The 20,434-nt window shown below is 51.9% G+C and overlaps 1 protein-coding gene across 2 annotated transcripts; it reads right to left on the bottom strand.

Annotated features, from left to right (window-relative positions):
- Positions 1-671: 671 nt before the first annotated feature.
- LOC144729628 (nuclear exosome regulator NRDE2-like) lies at positions 672-19,671 on the bottom strand. Of its 2 annotated transcripts, none has more exons than XM_078610028.1 (17): positions 19,515-19,671; positions 18,797-18,887; positions 16,678-16,959; positions 15,719-15,868; positions 15,016-15,385; positions 14,445-14,666; positions 13,991-14,200; positions 12,658-12,790; positions 12,075-12,208; positions 11,494-11,617; positions 10,295-10,482; positions 9,177-9,626; positions 7,838-8,743; positions 7,216-7,355; positions 5,830-5,968; positions 5,214-5,285; positions 672-4,720 (listed from the first exon to the last, which is right to left on the bottom strand). In XM_078610028.1, the coding sequence occupies exons 1-17, from the start codon at positions 19,639-19,641 to the stop codon at positions 4,595-4,597; spliced, it is 3,864 nt and encodes a 1,287-aa protein (XP_078466154.1). In that variant the 5' UTR covers positions 19,642-19,671; the 3' UTR covers positions 672-4,594. The 2 variants fall into 2 exon arrangements, with proteins under 2 accessions (XP_078466154.1, XP_078466153.1); XM_078610027.1 differs by having other exon boundaries at positions 14,445-14,669.
- Positions 19,672-20,434: the final 763 nt, after the last annotated feature.

A 20,434-nucleotide genomic window follows, 5' to 3' on the forward strand; every position in this document is an offset into this window, starting at 1 on the left:
GCGGTTTGGCAAAGGCGGGGATCGCAGACGCAGATCTCCGCCGCCTACCACGAAAGCCCCGGTGCCGAACGCATCTGTCCGTCTCTGTCCGTGGTCGCCCATTCAAAGCAGCATCCAGGCCTAAAGACACCTGCTTAGCTTTCGCGATCGGGCACATTCCGAGTGAACTGATCATAGGTGTGCCTGTGTCACGTGTTGTCTCAGCGCGTGTAATTATGTAGCATGTCTTAGGTATGCGCGTCTCGATGTTCTATATATATAGGTCGTACCTGGGGCAATTGTTTGTTAGATTCCCGTTCGTAGCCAACAACAGGAGCGAATTCATCGGTCTCTCCCCTAGGCTGACTCAGCCTTAAATGAGTACTGTACCTGCTGCGGTGTGCAAACATCAGTCCAGGGGGGGAGGGAGAGACAAAGGCGGCCGGGCGTGGTGGCTTGTCGCACATCACGCGGTGCCGCGCCGTGTGACGTCTCCAGCCTTAATAGGTGCTCGCTAACAGCTCTTGCCCCAACAGTCTAAGGCTATAAATGGGGTGGTCTACCTGTGCGAGTGAGTGTGTGTATTCAAGTTCTCTACAATTGAATTCGGTATCCGCGCTACTCTTTTGGCGCAATGATAGCACGAAGACGGTTTCACAAATCAATAGCATCGCAGTCATGGGGGGGGGGGAGAGGATGTTGCTGTGGGATTACCCAATTTATTAACAGAAACGTTGCATTTATAACCGTGTAAAATGTAACTCAACACAACGCCGACAATCCAGTATCTCGTATAACTCCCTTAACCGGAACGGCTCTCCGCCTCCCAATTCGTCCGGCTTCGATGTTTAACTGCACAACGTGATTCCATCAGTCGAAGAAGATCGAGGCGTTCCAGCAGCGAAGAGATGAATCATCCCATCGGACCGGTTTCAACCACTATTACTCATCAGCAACCCTGCGGCAAGTTAAACAAAACACTGGGGGACACCCCCCTTCTGATGTTTGGTTATTTACAATCGAGTCGCATACAAAAGACAAAGATCCCCCGTGTAGAAACAGACTGTTGTTGTTGTTGTTAGCGAGCACCTATTAAGGTCGGCACAGCACACGAGTGGGTGGGGGGTGGCCAGCACCACGCCCGGCCGCCTTTGTCTCCCCAGCGGCGATGTTTACACACCGCACCAGGTACTCATTTGAGGCCGAGTCGACCTAGAGGAGGCCCAGGACCGGTACAGATAATCGTCACCGGCGTTGGCTGCGTGCGGGACTCGAACCCGGGTCGCCGCTTTGTGGCGCAGTGCGCTAACCGCTGCACCACCGCTCCCCGCACCCTCTGCCATACACATTCACCAGGGTGACGACGTGCATGTGTGTGTGTGTCTCGTCACCCTGGTGTATGTGTGGGCCACAAGGCAAAAAGTGACGGGAGACACGTCACCTCGTGTCACCTCGTGTCACCTCAGTTGGTCAACCCATGGTAACTGGGTCTGTGTATCCGTGACCTCCTTGCCAGCGAGCGTTCGACTCTTCACGTGGCCTTAAAAGTGCACCTGGCCTGGCACAATCGCCGGCGGCGACGTCACCGCCACTATAGTGGCGATTGACGGTTGTTGTTGTTGTCGTCTCCTGAAGCTGACAAACAGGTCGGGTTGTTGTGTTTTTTTATTGTAGTCGCTGCCTTGAGACCCCTTGCCATGTGCTGCTTGTTGCATGGGTGGCGTCGTGTCTGACACGGGTTCTGCTGCAAAGGGATTAGGTTATGGGCCCTCTCTCCTCGTTCAAATCCATCGCTGTGTCCACGTGGGGGTGGGGGGGCAGTCCACAGACAACCAAAATGACACAGCAAGCATCCTGTGGAGCTCGTTAGAGCAGCGAGGCACCTTTGGCTCCTCACGTTCCATGTACAGCCCCCCCCCCCGGTGTCAATCGACTTTTGAGTGAAAGCCTCACCCCAGCCTCGCAGTGTCTCGTCACAGACAGGAGGTTTGCGGATTCGACATATTTTTGTTACACGCAGGACCTGCTCAGACATCGCTCGCCACGGAAGTTCGGACCGCGACAAGCGATGGAAACTCGGGTCGGGTCGTCCGGGTTTTCAGAGCGCAGTGCGCTAATCACTGCGCCACCGCTCCCGTACACCCCACAACCACCCACCCCTAAGACAATACAAACACGTCTATGATACAACTGGCTGGTTCTGGGTTATACCTGCGAGCGCCATACGCTCCGGGCAATTAACCTACCCCGATGTGTGGGTGGGTGGCCAATCTGCCTCCTCAATGCCCATGTGCAGGGTGCGCGTAATTGCCGCCCGGTTGTTTGGTCGTGGTGGGGTTTTTACCCCACGCGAAGTCACCCACCCCCCACCCCCCCTTAACAACATTGACATGCGACTCTCCCGGGGTTGTTTTACCAGCGGTGCTTTTAAAATTAGACCATTGCGTCACTGTTATAAAATCAAATAATGCAACGTCTTTCTACGGGGACGCGTTGCGGGCAGCAGAGGGTAAAAGCGCAGAAAATTGACTGGGCTGCCATGCTCCCACGTCTATACTCCCCCCCCCCCGGTCCGCAATGACCCGGGTGGTGAAGTATGGTCTTAACCCCCCCCCCCCTCATGGGGGAGGCTCTCATCCAACAGCGGATTGAGAAACGAACTGCTGCTGCTGCTGCTGGACGCGTACACTCCCTCGCGGATGGAAATCTACCAGAAGTTGTCACCGCACAAGACAATGTTGTCATTGCACAGGGCAATGTCGTCATTGCACAGGGCAATGTCGTCATTGCACAGGGCAATGTCGTCATTGCACAAGACAATGTCGTCATTGCACAGGGCAATGTCGTCATTGCACAGGGCAATGACGTCGGCTGAACACGGATTTCTTCCACCGTTTCTCGGCCAGTGGTAACGCGGCGCCACCCAGAGGCCAAGCTCGGAATTGGCAACAGCTGACAACGTTAGACCATCAGCCCGCAATGTTCATAATACTTGCACACTCGTGTCACTTAACAGCCCTTCGTAAAATTTTGATTTAAAGCTTTCGTGACTGCAGGGATTCATATTCTTGGTTATTTCGGTAAAGACACGTAGAAGGGAAAATTTTCTTGCTGTGGATTTCACACCTGATGATTGCTTGTGTTGCAGTCGAAACGTCGTGACAATTTGTATTGTTTTATATTTATGTTATTTTATTATTTCCCTTCTACGTGACTTTACCGAAAGAACCAAGAATATGAAGCCCTTCGTCAATCCACTGCTGGATGAAAGACCTCTCCCACCACTTCGATTATGGGGGTTGTTTGACCATACTTCACCACGTTGTTCGGTGGAGGGTGGGGGTGAAGGGGCTAGAGGGGCCGGTCCAATTTCAGAAAACTTGTAGGGAGGCCCTCATCCAGCAGTGGATTGACAAAAACGGCTATGCGTGTGCTGTACGCATTTACACAGCAATACAGGCCATCGTGAGAAACACCCTTCTGTATTTACACACTCAGGGAAACGCGGATTGCCTACGGTGTGGAACACCGGGGTGTAAACGTTCGGGAACAATTGCCCACTCTGCTTTATTTACCTTTACAAAAACGGTTACGTACAGCCAGTTACAGGACAAAGCTACACCCAGCTCCTCACACGTTAGGGTTTCCGAATATTTTGAAGAACTTCGCAACGGTGGCTTATATCGACTCTCTTTTAAAAAAAACTTTATTTCAGGAGGCATTAGCGCTAAGACAAAACTAATATTTGCCTTGCTTCACACGCCCACCTTAAAACGCAGGTGAACAATGCTCCCGCGGCCCACCGCATTCACAGACAGCGGACGGGCGGCTCACAATTTGTGTTCACAAAAATTCCAAAAAACGCAACTTCCCCGCTCCCAAAACAAAACCGCGACCCGAGCTGGAGTTCACGCACAAGCCCACACGCAGGAGTGGAGCGGGGCGGTGGCGCATGCTCCCGTGTTACCAAACGTAGAAACTCGAGATCGAATCCCGGCCGCGGCTCCCATATCAGCTGGCCGAGGGACATCTGAACTGATTCCTGAGCCCTCTTCGCCGTTCACCAATCCACAATGACCACCGTGGTAACAAGTATGGTCAAACAAGCCACGACATTGAAAAACAATGGGGAGGGCCCCGTTCAACCAGCAATTAAGTGACATTATCATTGCAGACCCACGTCCCCCTCTTGTGACTCCTCGCTCCGAAAGAATACAAGGTCGGTGTTTGGTAACTCTGGTGTTTGGTCTCCCCGGTGTCAACATCTTTGGTGTTCGATCAACCCAACCAATGTTCAGTCTCTCCTGGGTTCAGTCTGCCCGCTGTTCTTGAGCCCCGATAGTTTTCGGTCCCCCGCCCCCCTCCAGCGTTCGGTGATTCCGACATTCGGTGGCCCCCAGCGTACCATCTCTGATCTTCTACCTCCCGCGGTGTGCGGCCACCAGGGCCTTCCATTTCTCCGGGAGTTTGGTTGGCCCGTGCCAGCGGCGGCAGCAAATTACACATGTTGAACTTCTTTCGCACCGTACGTAGCCAACCGTGCTAATCGGAGGTGCGTAGGAAGGACAACGAAGCGGCAGGGTGAGAGCGCGGCAAGAGTAGCGACACCTCCCGGTTAGTCCTCCATGAGGATGTCCACCTCCTCGGGTGGAGCGCGCAGACGAAGCTCCTTCTCCGTCATCATGTCCGTCAGCTCCTGCACACGCTCGGGGAAACTCCGCACAGCGTCCATGTACAGCACCTGGTGGCGGGAGGGTGGGGGTGGGCGCAGAGTGGGGATGCCGGCGGGGGGAGGGGGACACACACATACGTGTGTGAAGCAAGCAATGTTACATCGTGAAATTGGTTATGAAGTTAGTTATGATGCTCACAATACATGCATCGGATTGTGCGTGTAATAATCGTTGTCATAATTTAAGCAAATTATATGCAACGAATACACCAATGTTACATTTTGGCATACGGAAAAAATTAAATGTCACAAACGAGACGAAACAATCATGAAATACAAACCAGATGGTAAAAATTACAAAAACAAACGACTCTTGACTGTCAATCAATGACTTCTAATGCACCGCATGCAGCAAAAATAGCTGTCAGCGAGACCTCGCATTCCGTGAGAGTCGACGTCAGGACAGACTCAACAGTGTAGCGACAGAGAAACTCGGGGGGCCAAGGGAAGGGGCGGTAGTTGGCGTCGCTCTCGGACGCCGTGGGCTTGCGCGAGGCCTCACCTTGGCCCAGGGGCAGGCCTGCACGGCACGGTAGAGGATCCCCTCACTGCGCGACGTCGTGCCCTGAACCCTCTAGCGGCGGCACGGGGCAGGGGGCACGTGGAGACGGGGGTTGAGACAGCGAGAGACAGCGAGAGACAGCGAGAGACAGCAAGGGTGACAAAGAGAGACAGAGAAACAGCAACTTACTCTTGTGAATGTGACATCACGGCGCTTTTGATGATGTTGGTGACAATAAAGCGCGAGATAATGATGCGGATTATGACGGTGATAAAAATGATCATCCCGACAGAAACAATTTAAATGTTCATGTTTATGACAATAACTGGTGATGAATATGACGCCGGTGATGAATATGATCAAAGCCCTGTTGACGACGATGGTGGCGATGCAGCTGCTGCTGATAATGACGATGATGGTTATGGTACTCCTGATGAATGATGGTGCTGTTGCTGAAAATGATTATTATGGTGCTGCTGACAATAATGATGGTGCTACTAAGGCGACGGTTATGGTGCTGCTAATAACAACAGTGGCTATGGTGCTGTTGCCGATGGTGATGGTGCTGCTGCTGATGATGACGATGAATGTGGGGGGGGGGCAGGGGGTGACAAACCAGGAAGTGCAAGTAGAGGCGCCACGTGAGGGGGCAGCGCGCCACGGAGGGCACGCTCAGCGCGCGCTCCAGCAGCGAGCGCAAGCGGTTGCTCAGCCCGGACTCCGGTATCGCCACGGAGACCGCGTCTCTGCCCGAGCTGCGCACGAGCACAAGGGAACGCGGCGCAAGAGAGCGCAGCGCAGGACACACGATGATAATACTTTAAAAAAAAATTATATACTCGATTTAGTGGAACGCAAAATAAAAATCTGTAAGCTGCGAAAGACCTAATAATAGGGTTTTTCCCCTTTTTTTTCTGGCAACAAAACTGAAACCTTTTTACGAGAATTCGTGTCTACATTAACCACAATACTTGCAGTCAAAATGCAAACAAAAAACACACTCTGATAATATATGCATTGTCCTTGAAACTGATTGGTCCACACCAAGGGACGGCTTTCTTTTGAGCCTCGACCCAATTGGTGCTCGACCAGAGGACACCAAAAGGCGTACAGCTCAAAGACAATGAGGGCTCAGGGTGAGCATCTACATCATTGCCAGAAAAAAGGGGAAAAACCCCATTATTATACTGCGAAAGACCGTCCGGCATGGCGTGGGCTTGTTGCGGCCTTATGCTCCACAGGGAGCGAAGAGGAGTAAGTAAAATAAAACCTGAAACGCGAATTATAAAAGATGGAACACAATTTATGATAAAATACAGAGTGATCCATTGATAGATATGCCACTGAAATAGCATAGAGAAAATGTAATTGTATTTCAAAGCCTCTACACATCTCCCAACAGTCTCAACGCACTCATGAACCCTTTAAAAGCTCCGATCTGTACGAGCCGTCACTTTCACAGTATTCAATCCCCTGTTGAGAAGAAAGAGGGGCTCATTCGAAATGTGGGATATCTATAAAAGGATCACACTGCACAATATGGGTATATCTAATAGGGGTGTGGAGGGGAGGGAGGAGAGGGGGGAGCGGTGGATGTGAGAGACAAAGGGAGAGGGGAGAGAGGGAGGGGACGGAGGGGAGGGAGGGGAGGGATGTGAGATGTAGAGAGGGAGGTGAGGGAGTGGTGGATACAAGAGGGGGAGGGAGGGAGAGGGGTGGATGTGAGAGACGAAGGGAGAGGGGAGGGAGAGGAGAGGGCGAGGGGACAGAGGGAGTGGGGAAGGAGGGAGTTCAAGTTCATGTATTAGGTATAGCCCTGTGAGCCATTCGGCTCTTGAATCGGGTGCAACCACAACAAACAAAAACATGAACAAGAAAACATCTTAAAGTGAATATGTGGAGGGGGGGAGGGAGGGAGGGGAGAAGGAGGGAGGGGAGGGGAGAGGGAGGGGAGGGGAGAGGTGAGGGAGTGGTGGATACAAGAGGGGGAGGGAGGGCTCACCCAGAGATGGAGTCGACCGCCCTCTTGCGCCGGAGCTCGGCGTACACGGCGAAGAGCCAGGGCAGGGGGCTGCCCCCGGTCCTCGTGAGCCGGTCCAACGCTCGACGCAGCTCCCCCATGTGGAGGCCTCCGCTCGCCGTCTAGACAGACGCACGGGCGGTTCCACGAGGTTGCACGTACTTCTCAGACACCGTGAAGACGTGGCGCAAGAATCAGCGTAGGGCATGGATGGTGCATCCCTCACGCAGTCCTCCCTGTACGGCGTGCTCATGACTGTGTGCGCAAACCGATGCTGGCGGGAGGGGGGGGGGGAAGTCACTACATGGCCAGTAGGCGGGAGAGTGCCCTTATTGAGCACCTATTAAGGCTGCCACGGCACGCTTGGAACAGCAGCGTTTGGCCAGCATCACGCCTGGTCGTGTTTTGTCTTCCTAGTGCTGATGTTTACACAATGCACCAGGTACTCATGTAGGGCTGAGTGGCACATACTCACATATGCACGCACAAGCGCACGGACATCAATCAGCAGCCACTAAGCGGTGGTAACTTCACCGTAGCACCAGCGCCAGGCTCGGTCCGCTTGGAATTTAAACGGGGACCACTCTCGCATCGTTTCACTCGCCTCGTTCTGCGTGTACATCCGCAGCAGCTCGGCGCTGTCGGGGACGAGCGCCACGGCGTTGCTCAGCGCCTCACGCAGCGGTCGCCGTGGGAATGGCACCAGCGTCGCGTGGAAACGCAGCAGCCTCGCTCGCTCCAGCAGCAGCGATTCCAGCTCCACGCCACCGGCAGGGACACCACCGTAAGCCAGCGCCTCCTGGCCTCTTCCCGTCGCCGCCGCCGCCACCGCTGCCTGCTGCTCTTCTGGATTTTTCATTCCGGGGTCGTGACCTTGTGCCAGCAGCGCAGCGCTCGCACGCACGAACACGGCGTCGGCGGCCCACACGCTGGCCGTGACGTACTGCAGCGTCGCCGCGCAGCACGCCACCGTCGCCAGACGGGCCCGTCCACTGGAACCGGAGTCGGCGTCGGCGCTCGATTCGGTCGCAAGCAGCGCATCGAGCTCGCGCTCGAAGCTCTTGCGCGCGCGCAGCACGGAACTCGGCGGCGCGGGGCGTCCTTCAAACGGGGTGTAGCCGGCGCCGTCCGACGCCGCCAGCGCGACCAGCACGTGCGTCGCTCGCTGGCCGCCCTCGCCAGCCGCGCCCGCGCCGCCCTCCGTCACCTCGAGCTCCAGCTGCGCGTAGCGGAGGCACAGCGAGCACAGGGGCCCGTCGCTAAGCGGCGGCGGGGAGGCCGTCTTCGCGGCGGCGCCGGCGGAGGCCGTGGCCATGGCGATGGCCGTGTCCAGGACCTTGCGGGCGGCCGCATGCTCACCGAGCCGCCACTCGAGCAGCGCAAACTCCTCCCAGAGTTCCAGGCGGTTGCGGTTTGCCGGTTCCTTGAGGAGGGTCTTTGCAAGGCGCCGGCTACGCTTGCCGAGGGCCTTGGCGCGCCGGCGGTCGCCCGAGCCCAGCACGGCCTCCACCTGCAGGGAAACGGCGATCGTCTGGTGGTTTAGGGTTCGGTGGTTATTGCACAAGTTCCGTTTGCCTGAAGTGCTAACGCTAACTGCTCAATCTCCCCAACTCTGGGTTTGTTTTTCACAGATGTTTTATTATATTTTATTGTTTCCCCTCTTTTACAGATTTTTTAATCTCATTTGCACACAATTCTATGCGTGTATAATGAGCGTAAGAATCAACACCGGTCAATGTTACCCTAACCCATCATTCTACTCATACTGGCCTCTAATGTCTTGTATTTCAACATTCAAATGCTCTCTGAACACACGCAGCCCAAGGCGTGTATCTACGAGTGGAGGGCCGCTCGTTTTTCCAGGTGGCATCTCCTTCATCGCGAGAAAGAAGCGCAAATCCAAGAAAACGCTCTCACGACAGCATCAGTGTTAGCGCAACGACCTTTGCCCTCTGGTGCCGCAGCCAGCGCAGACCCAGGGCCGCCCGCTCCGCGCCGGAGAACAGCTGGAGCGCTTGCTCCAGCACGCTCCTCACAAACTCCTCTCCGGCAGCGCCGCCGCTCCACCGCCACCGCCGGGTCCCGGCGACCCCCGCCGCTGTCGCTCCACCCCACTCGTTCTCCTGCTCCTCCTCCACGTCGGGCGACGGTCCCAGGGCGGTGGCGCCAGGCCGCGCCGCCGCCGCGCCGCGCACCAACGACAGCGCCCGCTCCTCGGCGAACAGCAGCCCCGGGTCGTCCAAGGCGGAGGGCGGGGGCAGACGGTGACCCCCGTCCGTGGGTCCTGGCGCCGGCGGGACGCCCAGGAAGGTGAGGAAGTGGTCGACGAGCTGGCGCCGCAGGTCGGCGGTGCGCAGCGTGAAGAGAGACGGGCCGACGTCATCGTATAATACCTGCCGGGGGCGACGAGGTTCACGAGTCAGAGCGCCGTTTCGGCACCGCGGAGACCCCAAAGTCCAAATCCGTGTTTCAGCCGACCTGTCATTAAGTCTGCTTGTCAAGTGCAGTGTATTTTATTTGTGTAAGCCTGGCCACCGATCACTGCGAAGTCGGAGAGCACTGAGCTGGCCATGCTGCGACCCGAGGTTATAATCTGGATTTCAGTCACCTGTGATTATTAAACCAGGTTCTGAAGTCGAGTGGGTTGATAGCCAAGACACCAATGACTGCACAAATACCCGCCCCCACTAAATTTGGTATTTCACTTAAATGTATTAACTTTCAGCTCTGAGAATAAAAAAATATACTACACTAATTTTGACTGTGCTGCAATGAACCATCTCTACAGCAGCGCATGTGGGAAAGCACCCCGCACCAAGAGTGGATCAGAGGTCACCGTGAATAGGTCTTGGGAGTAGTTATGTGATATCCACTTCCACAGGCCATTTTTGCACACGGGATACTGCATTGCTCTGTGAGATTATCCCCATGGATTCTCGGTCTCATGACATGGTGCCGACAGCACAATCGGCATAACGTTGGTGGACAGGAATTGGATCAAACTCATTTTCCAGCAACAGAAGATTCCGCGTGCAGCATCAGGGTCACACGGTGGGTTCACCTGTCTGTCCGGGTCCTCGCAGTCGGTCTCCGTCTGACCTTTGCCCTTATCCGGTCGCCACGGCAGCCACTGGCGGCGCTCGCGCGAGCGTTCCACGGATAACCACGCGCGCCAGCGGGGCACGGAGGATGCCGCAAGCTCCTCCTCCGGGGTCTCCCCGTCATCGTCTCCCACCTCATCACCCTCGTCTGGTCACGCAGAGAGAGAAGAAACCAGAGAGTCAAGGGCAAACAACACAAAACACAACGGCCCTTCTATGCGATGGCACGGATGAAAAGCCAGGAACGAACCACCATTAGAGCCTATTGGCATGTATTTATTTATAGATATCGTTTTTTCTGTGTTATTCCAGCTTTATTATACCGATTGTAGCACGTCATGACAGGAAGAGGCTATAAGTAATGTTCGTCGCATGACAGCAAAGTGATAAATAATTCTCAGAACTGGAATTCGGCCGAATGAGTGCAGAACCATTTCGAAATTAAATTTTACTTTGAGTACAATACCAATTTGTGTCGTAGTGATAAACACGTTAGATGTTATCATTAAGGTATATACAATGATTAAATGTTGAATATTATTTCGTCTGAATTGTTGTAAAGATTTTGCAATGTTTTAGAGTGCTGTGTTATGATAAATTAGTTAAGTATATTTTCAAGTAGTGCATTCCGATTCATATTGTTGCTGGGGTTGAGTCGCTCGTTCTACGCCGACTCTGTAAACGTGACAGCATTATATTGCGGTTACGTTATATGTTATAACTTCACAATGCGTTTCCAAGCCACACTCAGTCTGCAGCTGTCGGCTTGGCTGAAATTATTTTTACATCTCTCAATATTTATTCGGCTGTGTCCGGGTAGTGGGAAGGTGTTCAGCACACATTGGTATTGTAGTCATGCATTCTGACCCCCAAAACAAATCATAAACGAATCTTTAAATCTGTCACAAAAGCCTGCGTGTTAAATGCAGAATCAATTTAGATGCGATAGGTTGGGTTGTTTTTTGTGACCATAAACTCACTACACTTGAGAACCAAGTTTTATCACAAGCGGCTACCTGGAAACAAACCAAGGAAGTCTGCGGTGCTGGGTCAGCCTTCTTGCCTCGAGCAACCTGCCTAATTCTCACTTCCACCCGCTTAATTAAACATTTCACCATCGCCCCTTCTCAGGTCAGTCCTCGCCCCCCCCCCCCCCCACCTGGAGGATCAAGGGTGACCCAGCCGCCCCTCTCCTTCTGCCTCATCCAGGCACTCCACCCACGCGCCCCGGGCTCGCCGAACCGCGGTTCCCCGCTGTCCCAGAATGTCTCGAAGAACTCCACCTGGAGGAGAGCGGAGACACGTGTCGGCACCCCAGAGCCGAGACAAAAAAAATGATCGATTCTTTACTCGGCATCTGAACACCCAAATCGCGACAACTCGCAGAACTGCCAGGAAGAGGGAATCGCTACAGGTGACCCAGTGGCAGCACATTCACCGCTTGTTGCAGAGGTTTCCTGGCAGCCACCCTGGTTTATACTGCGGGCGTATTAACCATCAAACACGCATCCATCCTCTTCAGAGTGGACGTTAAATATGTCCACGTGTGCCAGTGTTGTGGTGTAAATCTGGCAATTTGATTAATTACTCTAAAATTACTCAACTGGGAAGCTCATAGAGACAGCTGCCACTGGGGGCTACCTGCCACAAGGCGTCTTGAGACGCAATGCATTGGAGTCGCGGTATAAACATTAAGTAACAATGATGATTATGTTATGCGTGCGCAGTGGCAAGACGTACCAGGCCCCTGGTGGTGACCTCGGCGAGGGTGTCTGGCCGGTAGAAGTTGAAGTCCATCATGGCTTGGAAGAGCGAAATGGCCTTCTCCGTGTGGCCGGCCTGCCGCAAAAAGTGGCACTGCTGCAAGAAGATGTCTGTGTGGGGAGGCAAAGCAGCGGGGGCAGGTGAAGAGGGTACAGAGATGAAGATGGTGCTGGTTGGAAAATATCCTCCTGCTGTTTGTGATCACCATCGTCATGGTCTCTACGCCGGGACGTCTGGGAGCGCTTTACACAAAATGATCGACATCGCATCTCATCATATTTGAAATGGCACTCAGAGTAATAGCTGTGCCTGTTAAGCACAAGGTCACTCAGCACCTGGCCAGCGACAAGGCATTAGTCCTCCATTAGGGGGCGATGACTCCCTGTGTGATCCCAATTGAGTAATATGCGGGTAATTTTTCAAATACGACAAATTGGACGGCGGCACAACAATGGCCTAATCATATCGGATGATAACAGCGACGATTACGATGACGCCGTAGATTCAGCACGGAGAGGCCGATGATCGCGTCAGGGGCGGTATGGCAGCGCCGTCTCACCCAGCATGGCCGACTCCGTGTTGGGCAGCAGAGGGTGAGACACGAGAGTCCCGTCCACCACGCCGGCCAGCGTTGTGAGGCTCTTCCCGTAGGTCGCGTTGACGCGCGACACGCCGAACGTCGCGTACTGGCTCTGCGTGCGTCAAGAGGCATAAACCATCACGCGAACTCCGGACATCCTAGCAGCGAATTTTGGCGAGCCATCGAACAAAGACGGTCATCGCGTCGCGTGCTTTCAGATGCGCTTCTGCGGCCGTCTGGAAGGCTCTTCGTTCGGATATTAGGAAGCCACTGGAGCTATGGACTTTTAAAACTGGATTAAAAACTAATTTATTTACAAGTTATTTTTGTGTTTAGTTTGTCGTCCTCCTGCCGCACCTCCGATGATCACGTTTGGCTATGTACGGTGTGAAAAAAGTTCTACATACAAACAGGAAGACACGCGTGCCAACACACGTTCGCACACACACGCACACCCACCCACAGAAGGGCGCATTAAGGCGCGACCCGCTGGATATAGTGTACTTGCCCTGTGTGCGCGTGGGCGAGAGAATGCGCAAGATCACAAAACGCAGGTTCATGCGTTTGACTGTGCCCATTCGCCTTCTCCCGTGGCACCATTGCTATTTTCACTTCATTCTATATAACCCTGTGTTCTAAAATGTGAACCCTGTAAACATTCTGAAATGTGGAGCTAAATAACTCACGAAAGTGTGAGGTCAAGGATTGACTTCACTGTTTGCTTGGGTGGCACCGTATCCAAGGTTGAGGTGGATGTAGATGTATGACATCATCATCGTCGTTATTACCATAATCATTGGCACCATGAAACGGTGAGTTTTCCAGCTTTTGGAGGCTGGGTAGCCAGTGTCTCATCATTTCTAAATAACTGCCGATTGATTATTCTCGATTCATCAATTGATGATTTTAATTGATTTATCATTGCAACACTTTGGCTATTTACTGGATATGTTTTCACGGTTGCGCTGTAAAATTCCCTCTGGTTGCGTATTTAAGTTGTACCATATATTGCTCAGCATCAGAATCTGAATTTTGATTTAGACTGGAGGAATCCGATGAGCTATGAAGCTCTTTATCACAGATATCCAGTAGAGCCTGGTCTCTCACATTTTATGCACTGTAGCTCTCTGGATGTGGAGCGAGCAAAACTTTGGACATCATTATGAACAAAACGCGGTACACGACCTGACAACATCAGAAAGCAAAATCGCAAATGTAAAAAGATCTATTTGAACCGAATAATGAAATCGAAATCATAACAATTCACTGAATCGTCGAGAGGGGGGCGAATTGTTACAGCCCGGTGGCTGACCTGAGCGAAGAGCAGATACTGCCGCCACAGCTCGGGGTCGTTGGGGTGCAGGAAGGAGAGCTTCTTCCACTCGCCGGCGAGGCGCCCGGACTCCCAGAGGTCGCGACCCAGCTCAAGGCGAGCCAGCCGCAGAGCCATGGAGCTCGGGTTTGACTCCACGCCGCGCTCCAGCACCGACAGCTTCTTCTCCAGCACCGCTCGCTCGGCCACCTCCAGGGACAAGCGTGGCAAAACAACCACAAGGCGATGTTGTTAGAGATGGCAGTGATGACGATGATGAAACGTTAAAAACACAAGCCAATGGTGATGTCGAGACATTAAAAAACAAGGCGATGACAACAATAATAATGACGGTGATGACAATAGGGCCTGCTGAAGACGGCGTGCCCAGTGAGGGTGAGCTGTTGCCCGTGACGCACGTGCGTGCGAGTCGACGCACGTGTGCCGTACACACCTTCCTACTCTTCTCCGTGCCCCCGCCGCCGGTGCTACCGCCGCCGCCGTCAATCATGAGCAGCAGCGAGGAAGCGTCGCGCGCCAGCTCATCCTGCAGCCGAGCCAGGGCGAGCCACGAGGCAACGTCGCCAGGGTCCTCCCGCACGGCGCGGTTCAGCTGCTCCACGCGGTCGCGCAGTCGTCGCTCCCTCGCGCTCAGGGCCGTGATGCCACTTGAGTCCTGCTAGCCGTCATCAGGCACACCACGCGGAAAAACCATTCCTCGTGTTATTCAGTAGGCGTGGCATGATGCATTGAGTCACCGATTCAGATCGATTAAAAATGGGATGATTGTTCTACCAAGACTCGATTTTGTGTTTGATTATTCCAGCCCCTTAAAAAGTGGCAGCCGCCCCTACATCCTGCCTCCAAAAGTCAGAAAGCCCTCTACAAGGCCACCCCCAGCGCGACGCGGATGATGCTGAATGCGTCACCAAGCACTGCCCATCACCTCCCGTCCAGCAGCACTCGATTAATCGAGTAATACATCACTTAAATAATCGGACATCCCGATTTTCGCATGCACACACCTCTCTCGTGCCGTCGCCCTCCGTCCCCTTCCCCTGCAGCCACAGCGTGGTGGAGTCATCGTACACGCCCAGCGGGTTCACCAACTCCCTCGCCGCCCGCTCAGTCGCGCCGCCAGCGGGAGCGGACTTCAGCGGGAGGAACTCCCCAGGTGTAGGCGGAGGCGCGGGGTCTCGTGGTGCCACCGTCCGTCCCTCCTCTTCCATAGCAGCGGCGGTGGCGGTGACAGCATTGGGGCTGAAGTAGCGACCGTCACGAACGCCGCCTCCGTGCCGCTTCCGATGGTGCTTCTTGCCGGATCCGGGCGTCTGCCACTCCACCGCCTGCCGTCCAGTGAGCAGCCCAAGGCAAGATTGACCTTTCCTCCGGTACCTATGGTGGGTGGGGTTCAAGTTTATGAATTTAGAACGTGGCTAAGAATTACACATTTCTGTTTGACGGACGAAGACTCTGGATAAAATAAATCAACTCTGGTGGAGGAAGTCATCTCAGAGCAGGTGCCGGTGCAAATGTATTTTTGCGTGCAGGTGTGCTGAACGCAGGTCGGCGTCACCTCACACACACCACTCAAGCCAGGCCAGCTGTCCCGGTAAGATGCCGAGTACAGAAACCTGGCACGCGGCACAAGGTGAGCGGACTGCGTGCGTGCGCGCAGGGCTCACGGGTGCTGAAAGCAGCACTCCAGTTGAGGTGCCGTGTTCTCACCTGGCCACGTGCGCCCGGTACAGGGACATGTACTGCAAGTTGGCGATGTCGGGCTTGGAGTCCTGGTAGAAGGGGCTGGCAGCGAGGTCGGTGAGATCCTCGAGCCAAATGCCGTGCTGCTGTACTGGGGCCTCGGCTTCTGACTTCACGCTTTAGTTGCAAAGGATAAATTCAGCGACAGTTGGCCGAGTCGTTCTAAAACACACGTAACTCAACGCTTATTGTGATGCCTGAGAAATATCACATCTGCCCATTTGTACATTCGTCCCTCTTAAATTATCTGCTTTCACAAAAACTATAAAAATTTAAAAAAACAATCACTGCAAAACTTCTTTTTTTGGCAGAAAAACCTTTTTGGAAGACAATACCTTTTTAAAAATGTTAATAAAAAATGTGTAAGATCGTACCGCGACACAGGGCAAGGCTTGCAAGAGTTCTTACGTGATGCCGATATTACAACAGGAATATAATTTGGAAAAGGGAAGAAAAAGAAACTTGAAATACATGGCTCCTCCGGAGGAGACCAAGTGGTTCAGAGATCAAAGCGCTGGGCCAACACTGCGGAGATCCTGGGTTCCAATCCACGGAAATTTCCGGTGATTAAACCGAGTTCTCGAGTGTAGTGAGTTGGTCTCAGCCCATTAACCAACGACAAAAAAAACATGTCCGAAAATGTGGCTCTGACAATTCAATAATATTCTCTTTACTGTCGTACGACAAACATTACTCTCTGTGGCAGGGTGGGCACAGAAGTGCTGCCACCGACTGTGTGGGCCCGAGGTCACTTAAAGTGATCTCAGACGTAGCTGTGGAATATCAACTTCCATAGGCCAAGTGAGAGATCCGAATAAAATTCTGCCAATGGCACAATTAGTATACAATTGGGAAAGAAAAAAAAATAATGTTGTTAATGTGGCACCACTCTCAACCCTAAAAGTTGATTGAGGTAGGCAGCTGACCTTTGCACTTTGTCACGGCTGACAATGTCTCTTCCCATCTTTTTTTTATCGTTATCACTTGACGAGTGGCTGTCATCTCGCCGCCGGTGATGCCTCTTCTTTTTCTTCTTGCTGCTCTTCTTCTTCTTCTGCTCCTTTCTCCTCTTTTCTGCAGCGGCCTTCCTCCTCTCTTCATCACCATCATCATCACCACTGATCCGATGCGGGTCTCTCCGGACTGGGCTTCTCCGGAGCGGGCTTCTTTGGTGATCGTTGTCTTGAGAATCCTCGGAGGAGCTGTAGCTATTGGGGATAAAGATAATGCAATCACTTTTAAGACAACAATATTTTTCTTTTACATTTTCATATTTGTGTATCTTTCTCTAAAATGTCCCCTATTGTGGCATAGATTCGTTGAATAATTTATTGTGAAACATTTTAAAACGCTGAGATCCGTTCAAGTGACCTCTGTTCCACAAAGTAGGGCGAGCTTTTCACACCCGCTCTGCCACCCACATTTTTTTTAACTCTCATATTTAATGTGATGTTTTATTCATGCATTCATTTGTGGTGGGCTTAGACGATAAATTCACTAAACTTGAGAACCCGGTTTTAATCACGAGCGGCTGCCTGGTTTCGGACGCACGATCTCAACGACACCAGCCCCCACGCTGTGACCTCTTAACCACCCGGCCACCTCTACTTTATTTAGTTGTCATCAACACACAATGTAGTGACAAAAACAGTTGTTTGTACACAACAGGAATGATTCAACTTCAATGATCACTGCAATGATTTTATGATGACCATAAAAAAGGTGTCAGTTTTGTTGCCAGATAAAAGGGTAAAAAAACAATTGTCATATTTTTCTACTGGCAAATGAGGTTCCAATGGTGTAAATGCTTGTCCCGAGCTCTCATACTCTGATGGTGCATTGTCTTTGAGTTGTGCGCCTTTTGGCGTCATCTGGTCCAACACCATGTGAGACTAGGCTCTAAGGAAAGCTGTCTCGGGTGTGGACCAATCAACTTCAAGGACAGTGCATACATTATTAGAGTTATGTTTTTTTTTTGCATTCTGACTGCAGGTATTGTGGTCTATGCAAACATGACTCCTTGTAAAAAAAGGTGTCAGTTTTGTTGCCAGATATAAGGGTAAAAAAACAATTATCAATGTCAATGCAGTATGGCACATTGACATACAGACCGAGGCCTTGTGTCCTAGGCTATCTAACATGACTCTGAAGTGTCATTAATGAGAAAATATTCTCTGCAATCAGTCAGGCGTACTGCACAGCCTTTTGTTAATGCACTCCTGGATGAAGGCCTTCGCAAGCCCTACGGGTCATGGTGATTATTTGACCATACCTCACCACAATAGTCGGTGCGGGTTAGAGAATTTGCGCAGCATAGATGCGGAGCACGGAAGTACAGTCCATCAGAGGGCACTGTCCTCTGCTACCCACCAAGTAGCCCCACAGCCACCTACGACAACCTGCTTGTGCATGGTGGTCACTCATCCGAGGACTATCCAGGCTAAACTTTGCTTAGCTTTCAAGATTTTATGAGATCAGATGTATTTCTGGTGACTTGGTCATAGGCATGAGCGCTGCGGTGATCCTTAATGAATGAATGTTCAAACTCGTGTGGTACAGCCTGCGACACGCAGCTCAGGTGTGTAGCTACTAGAGAAGAGCTAGATTTGAAGCTTTCGTGACTGCAAGGATTCATACTCTTAGGTTTTTTCGGTAAAATCACGTAGGTAAAAATAAATAATAAAAGTAAAAATAATAGAAATAAAATTATAATCACGACGTTTCGGAGGCAACACAAGTCTCCGTCATCAGGTGGGAACGTCACAGCTGGATTTACCGTATCCAGTGATACAACACAAGTCTCCTTACTTGAGACAGTAAATCTGGCTGTGACGGTCCCACCTGATGACGGAGACTTGTGTTGTCTCCGAAACGTCGTGATTTATAATTTTATTTCTATTATTATTTCTATTATTTTTACTTTTATTATTTATTTTTTCCTACGTGACTTTACCGAAAAAACCTAAGAGTAGAGAAGAGCTGTTTATTGTTCGGTCAGCACCTTCCCGTGAACAAAAAAAGCCAGAACGGGTGCCGGGGTGTCACCTGCTATCTGAGCACCGCCTCGAACAGACGCGGCTGTTCAGAGCCAAGGCATCGACAGTCCGGAAGCTCTGGTTGCTGAGCCAACCCAGGCCTGCGCACAGAAACCACACGTGCACACACACACACGTATCAAGCTGAACAGACATTGGTGCCTTAATGAACAAACCGTAATATGAATGTAATGAGAGTGTGGTCATTGTAAAGGGGCGTTCGCACCCAATGTCAGTTGATTCCACCACAAACCCCTCCATAGATTCTTTCTGTTTGAGCTTGCAGCTGTTGAAGTTGGCAGTTGATCTCTTAAGATCTACACCGACAGTCTCGTCACCACCACCGACCACCACCGATCCCCCCCCCACCGGACCCCCGATTCCCACCCCCCCCCCCAACCGGACCCCCGATCCCCCCCCACCGGACCCCCGATTCCCACCCCCCCCACCGGACCCCCAACTCCCACCCCCCCCCCACCGGACCCCCAACTCCCACCCCCCCCCCCACCGGACCCCCAACTCCCACCCCCCCCACCGGACCCCCGATTCCCCCCCCCACCGGACCCCCGATCCCCCCCCACCGGACCCCCGATTCCCACCCCCCCCACCGGACCCCCAACTCCCACCCCCCCCCCCACCGGACCCCCAACTCCCACCCCCCCCCCACCGGACCCCCGATTCCCACCCCCCCACCCGACCCCCTCCCACCGCCGCGTGTTCCTCCTCACCCCTCGAGGCGTCAGTGTCGGCGTCTTGGGCGCCGGAGAAAGCTGGGAAGAGAGCTGGAAGAGCCGTCGGCGGTGAAGACGAACGAGGAGGAGGAGAAGGAGAAGACGAGCGAGACGAGGTGTCCATGGCCGCTCTTTTTAAACCCCCTTCCGTTTGCCACGGGAGGGCGCTCACGGGGAGACGACGACGACGAGGAGGAGGGTGGATGCCGTGGCAGCCATGTTAGGTAGGGAAGGCGTCCTCCTACCGCCGGTCAATTCTATTACAATTGTTTAAGTCTACAATTATTTTAGTCTTCTAATTGTTGTAGTCTTCAAATATTTTAGTGTTCAATTATTTTAGTCTTCAATTATTTTAGTCTTCGATTATTTTAGTCTACAATGATTTTAGTCTACGATTATTTTAGTCTACGATTATTTTAGTCACCAATTATTTAAGTCTACATTTATTTTAGTCTTCAATTGTTTTAGTCTTCGATTATTTTAGTCTTCGATTATTTTATATTACGATTATTTTAGTCTACAATTATTTTAGTCACCAATTCTTTAAGTCTACAATTATTTTAGTCTTCAATTGTTTTAGTCTTCGATTATTTTAGTCTTCGATTATTTTAGTCTACAATGATTTTAGTCTACGATTATTTTAGTCTACGATTATTTTAGTCACCAATTATTTAAGTCTACATTTATTTTAGTCTTCAATTGTTTTAGTCTTCGATTATTTTAGTCTTCGATTATTTTATTTTACGATTATTTTAGTCTACAATTATTTTAGTCACCAATTCTTTAAGTCTACAATTATTTTAGTCTTCAATTGTTTTAGTCTTCGATTATTTTAGTCTTCGATTATTTTAGTCTACAATGATTTTAGTCTACGATTATTTTAGTCTACGATTATTTTAGTCACCAATTCTTTAAGT

This window comes from Lampetra planeri, chromosome 33 (genome assembly GCF_965212315.1).
Source record: "Lampetra planeri chromosome 33, kcLamPlan1.2.h2, whole genome shotgun sequence".
NCBI lineage: Eukaryota > Metazoa > Chordata > Hyperoartia > Petromyzontiformes > Petromyzontidae > Lampetra > Lampetra planeri.

What these genes read in the sequence shown, in the direction of transcription:
- LOC144729628 (XM_078610027.1), bottom strand. Translation starts at nt 19,641, where the DNA reads ATGGACACCTCGTCTCGCTCGTCTTCTCCTTCTCCTCCTCCTCGTTCG. An exon ending in AGGCGGTGCTCAGATAGCAG is followed by an intron (nt 16,960 to 18,796) that starts GTGACACCCCGG and finishes TATCCCCAATAG; the next exon opens with CTACAGCTCCTCCGAGGATT. An exon ending in AGCCGTGACAAAGTGCAAAG is followed by an intron (nt 15,869 to 16,677) that starts GTCAGCTGCCTA and finishes TTGCAACTAAAG; the next exon opens with CGTGAAGTCAGAAGCCGAGG.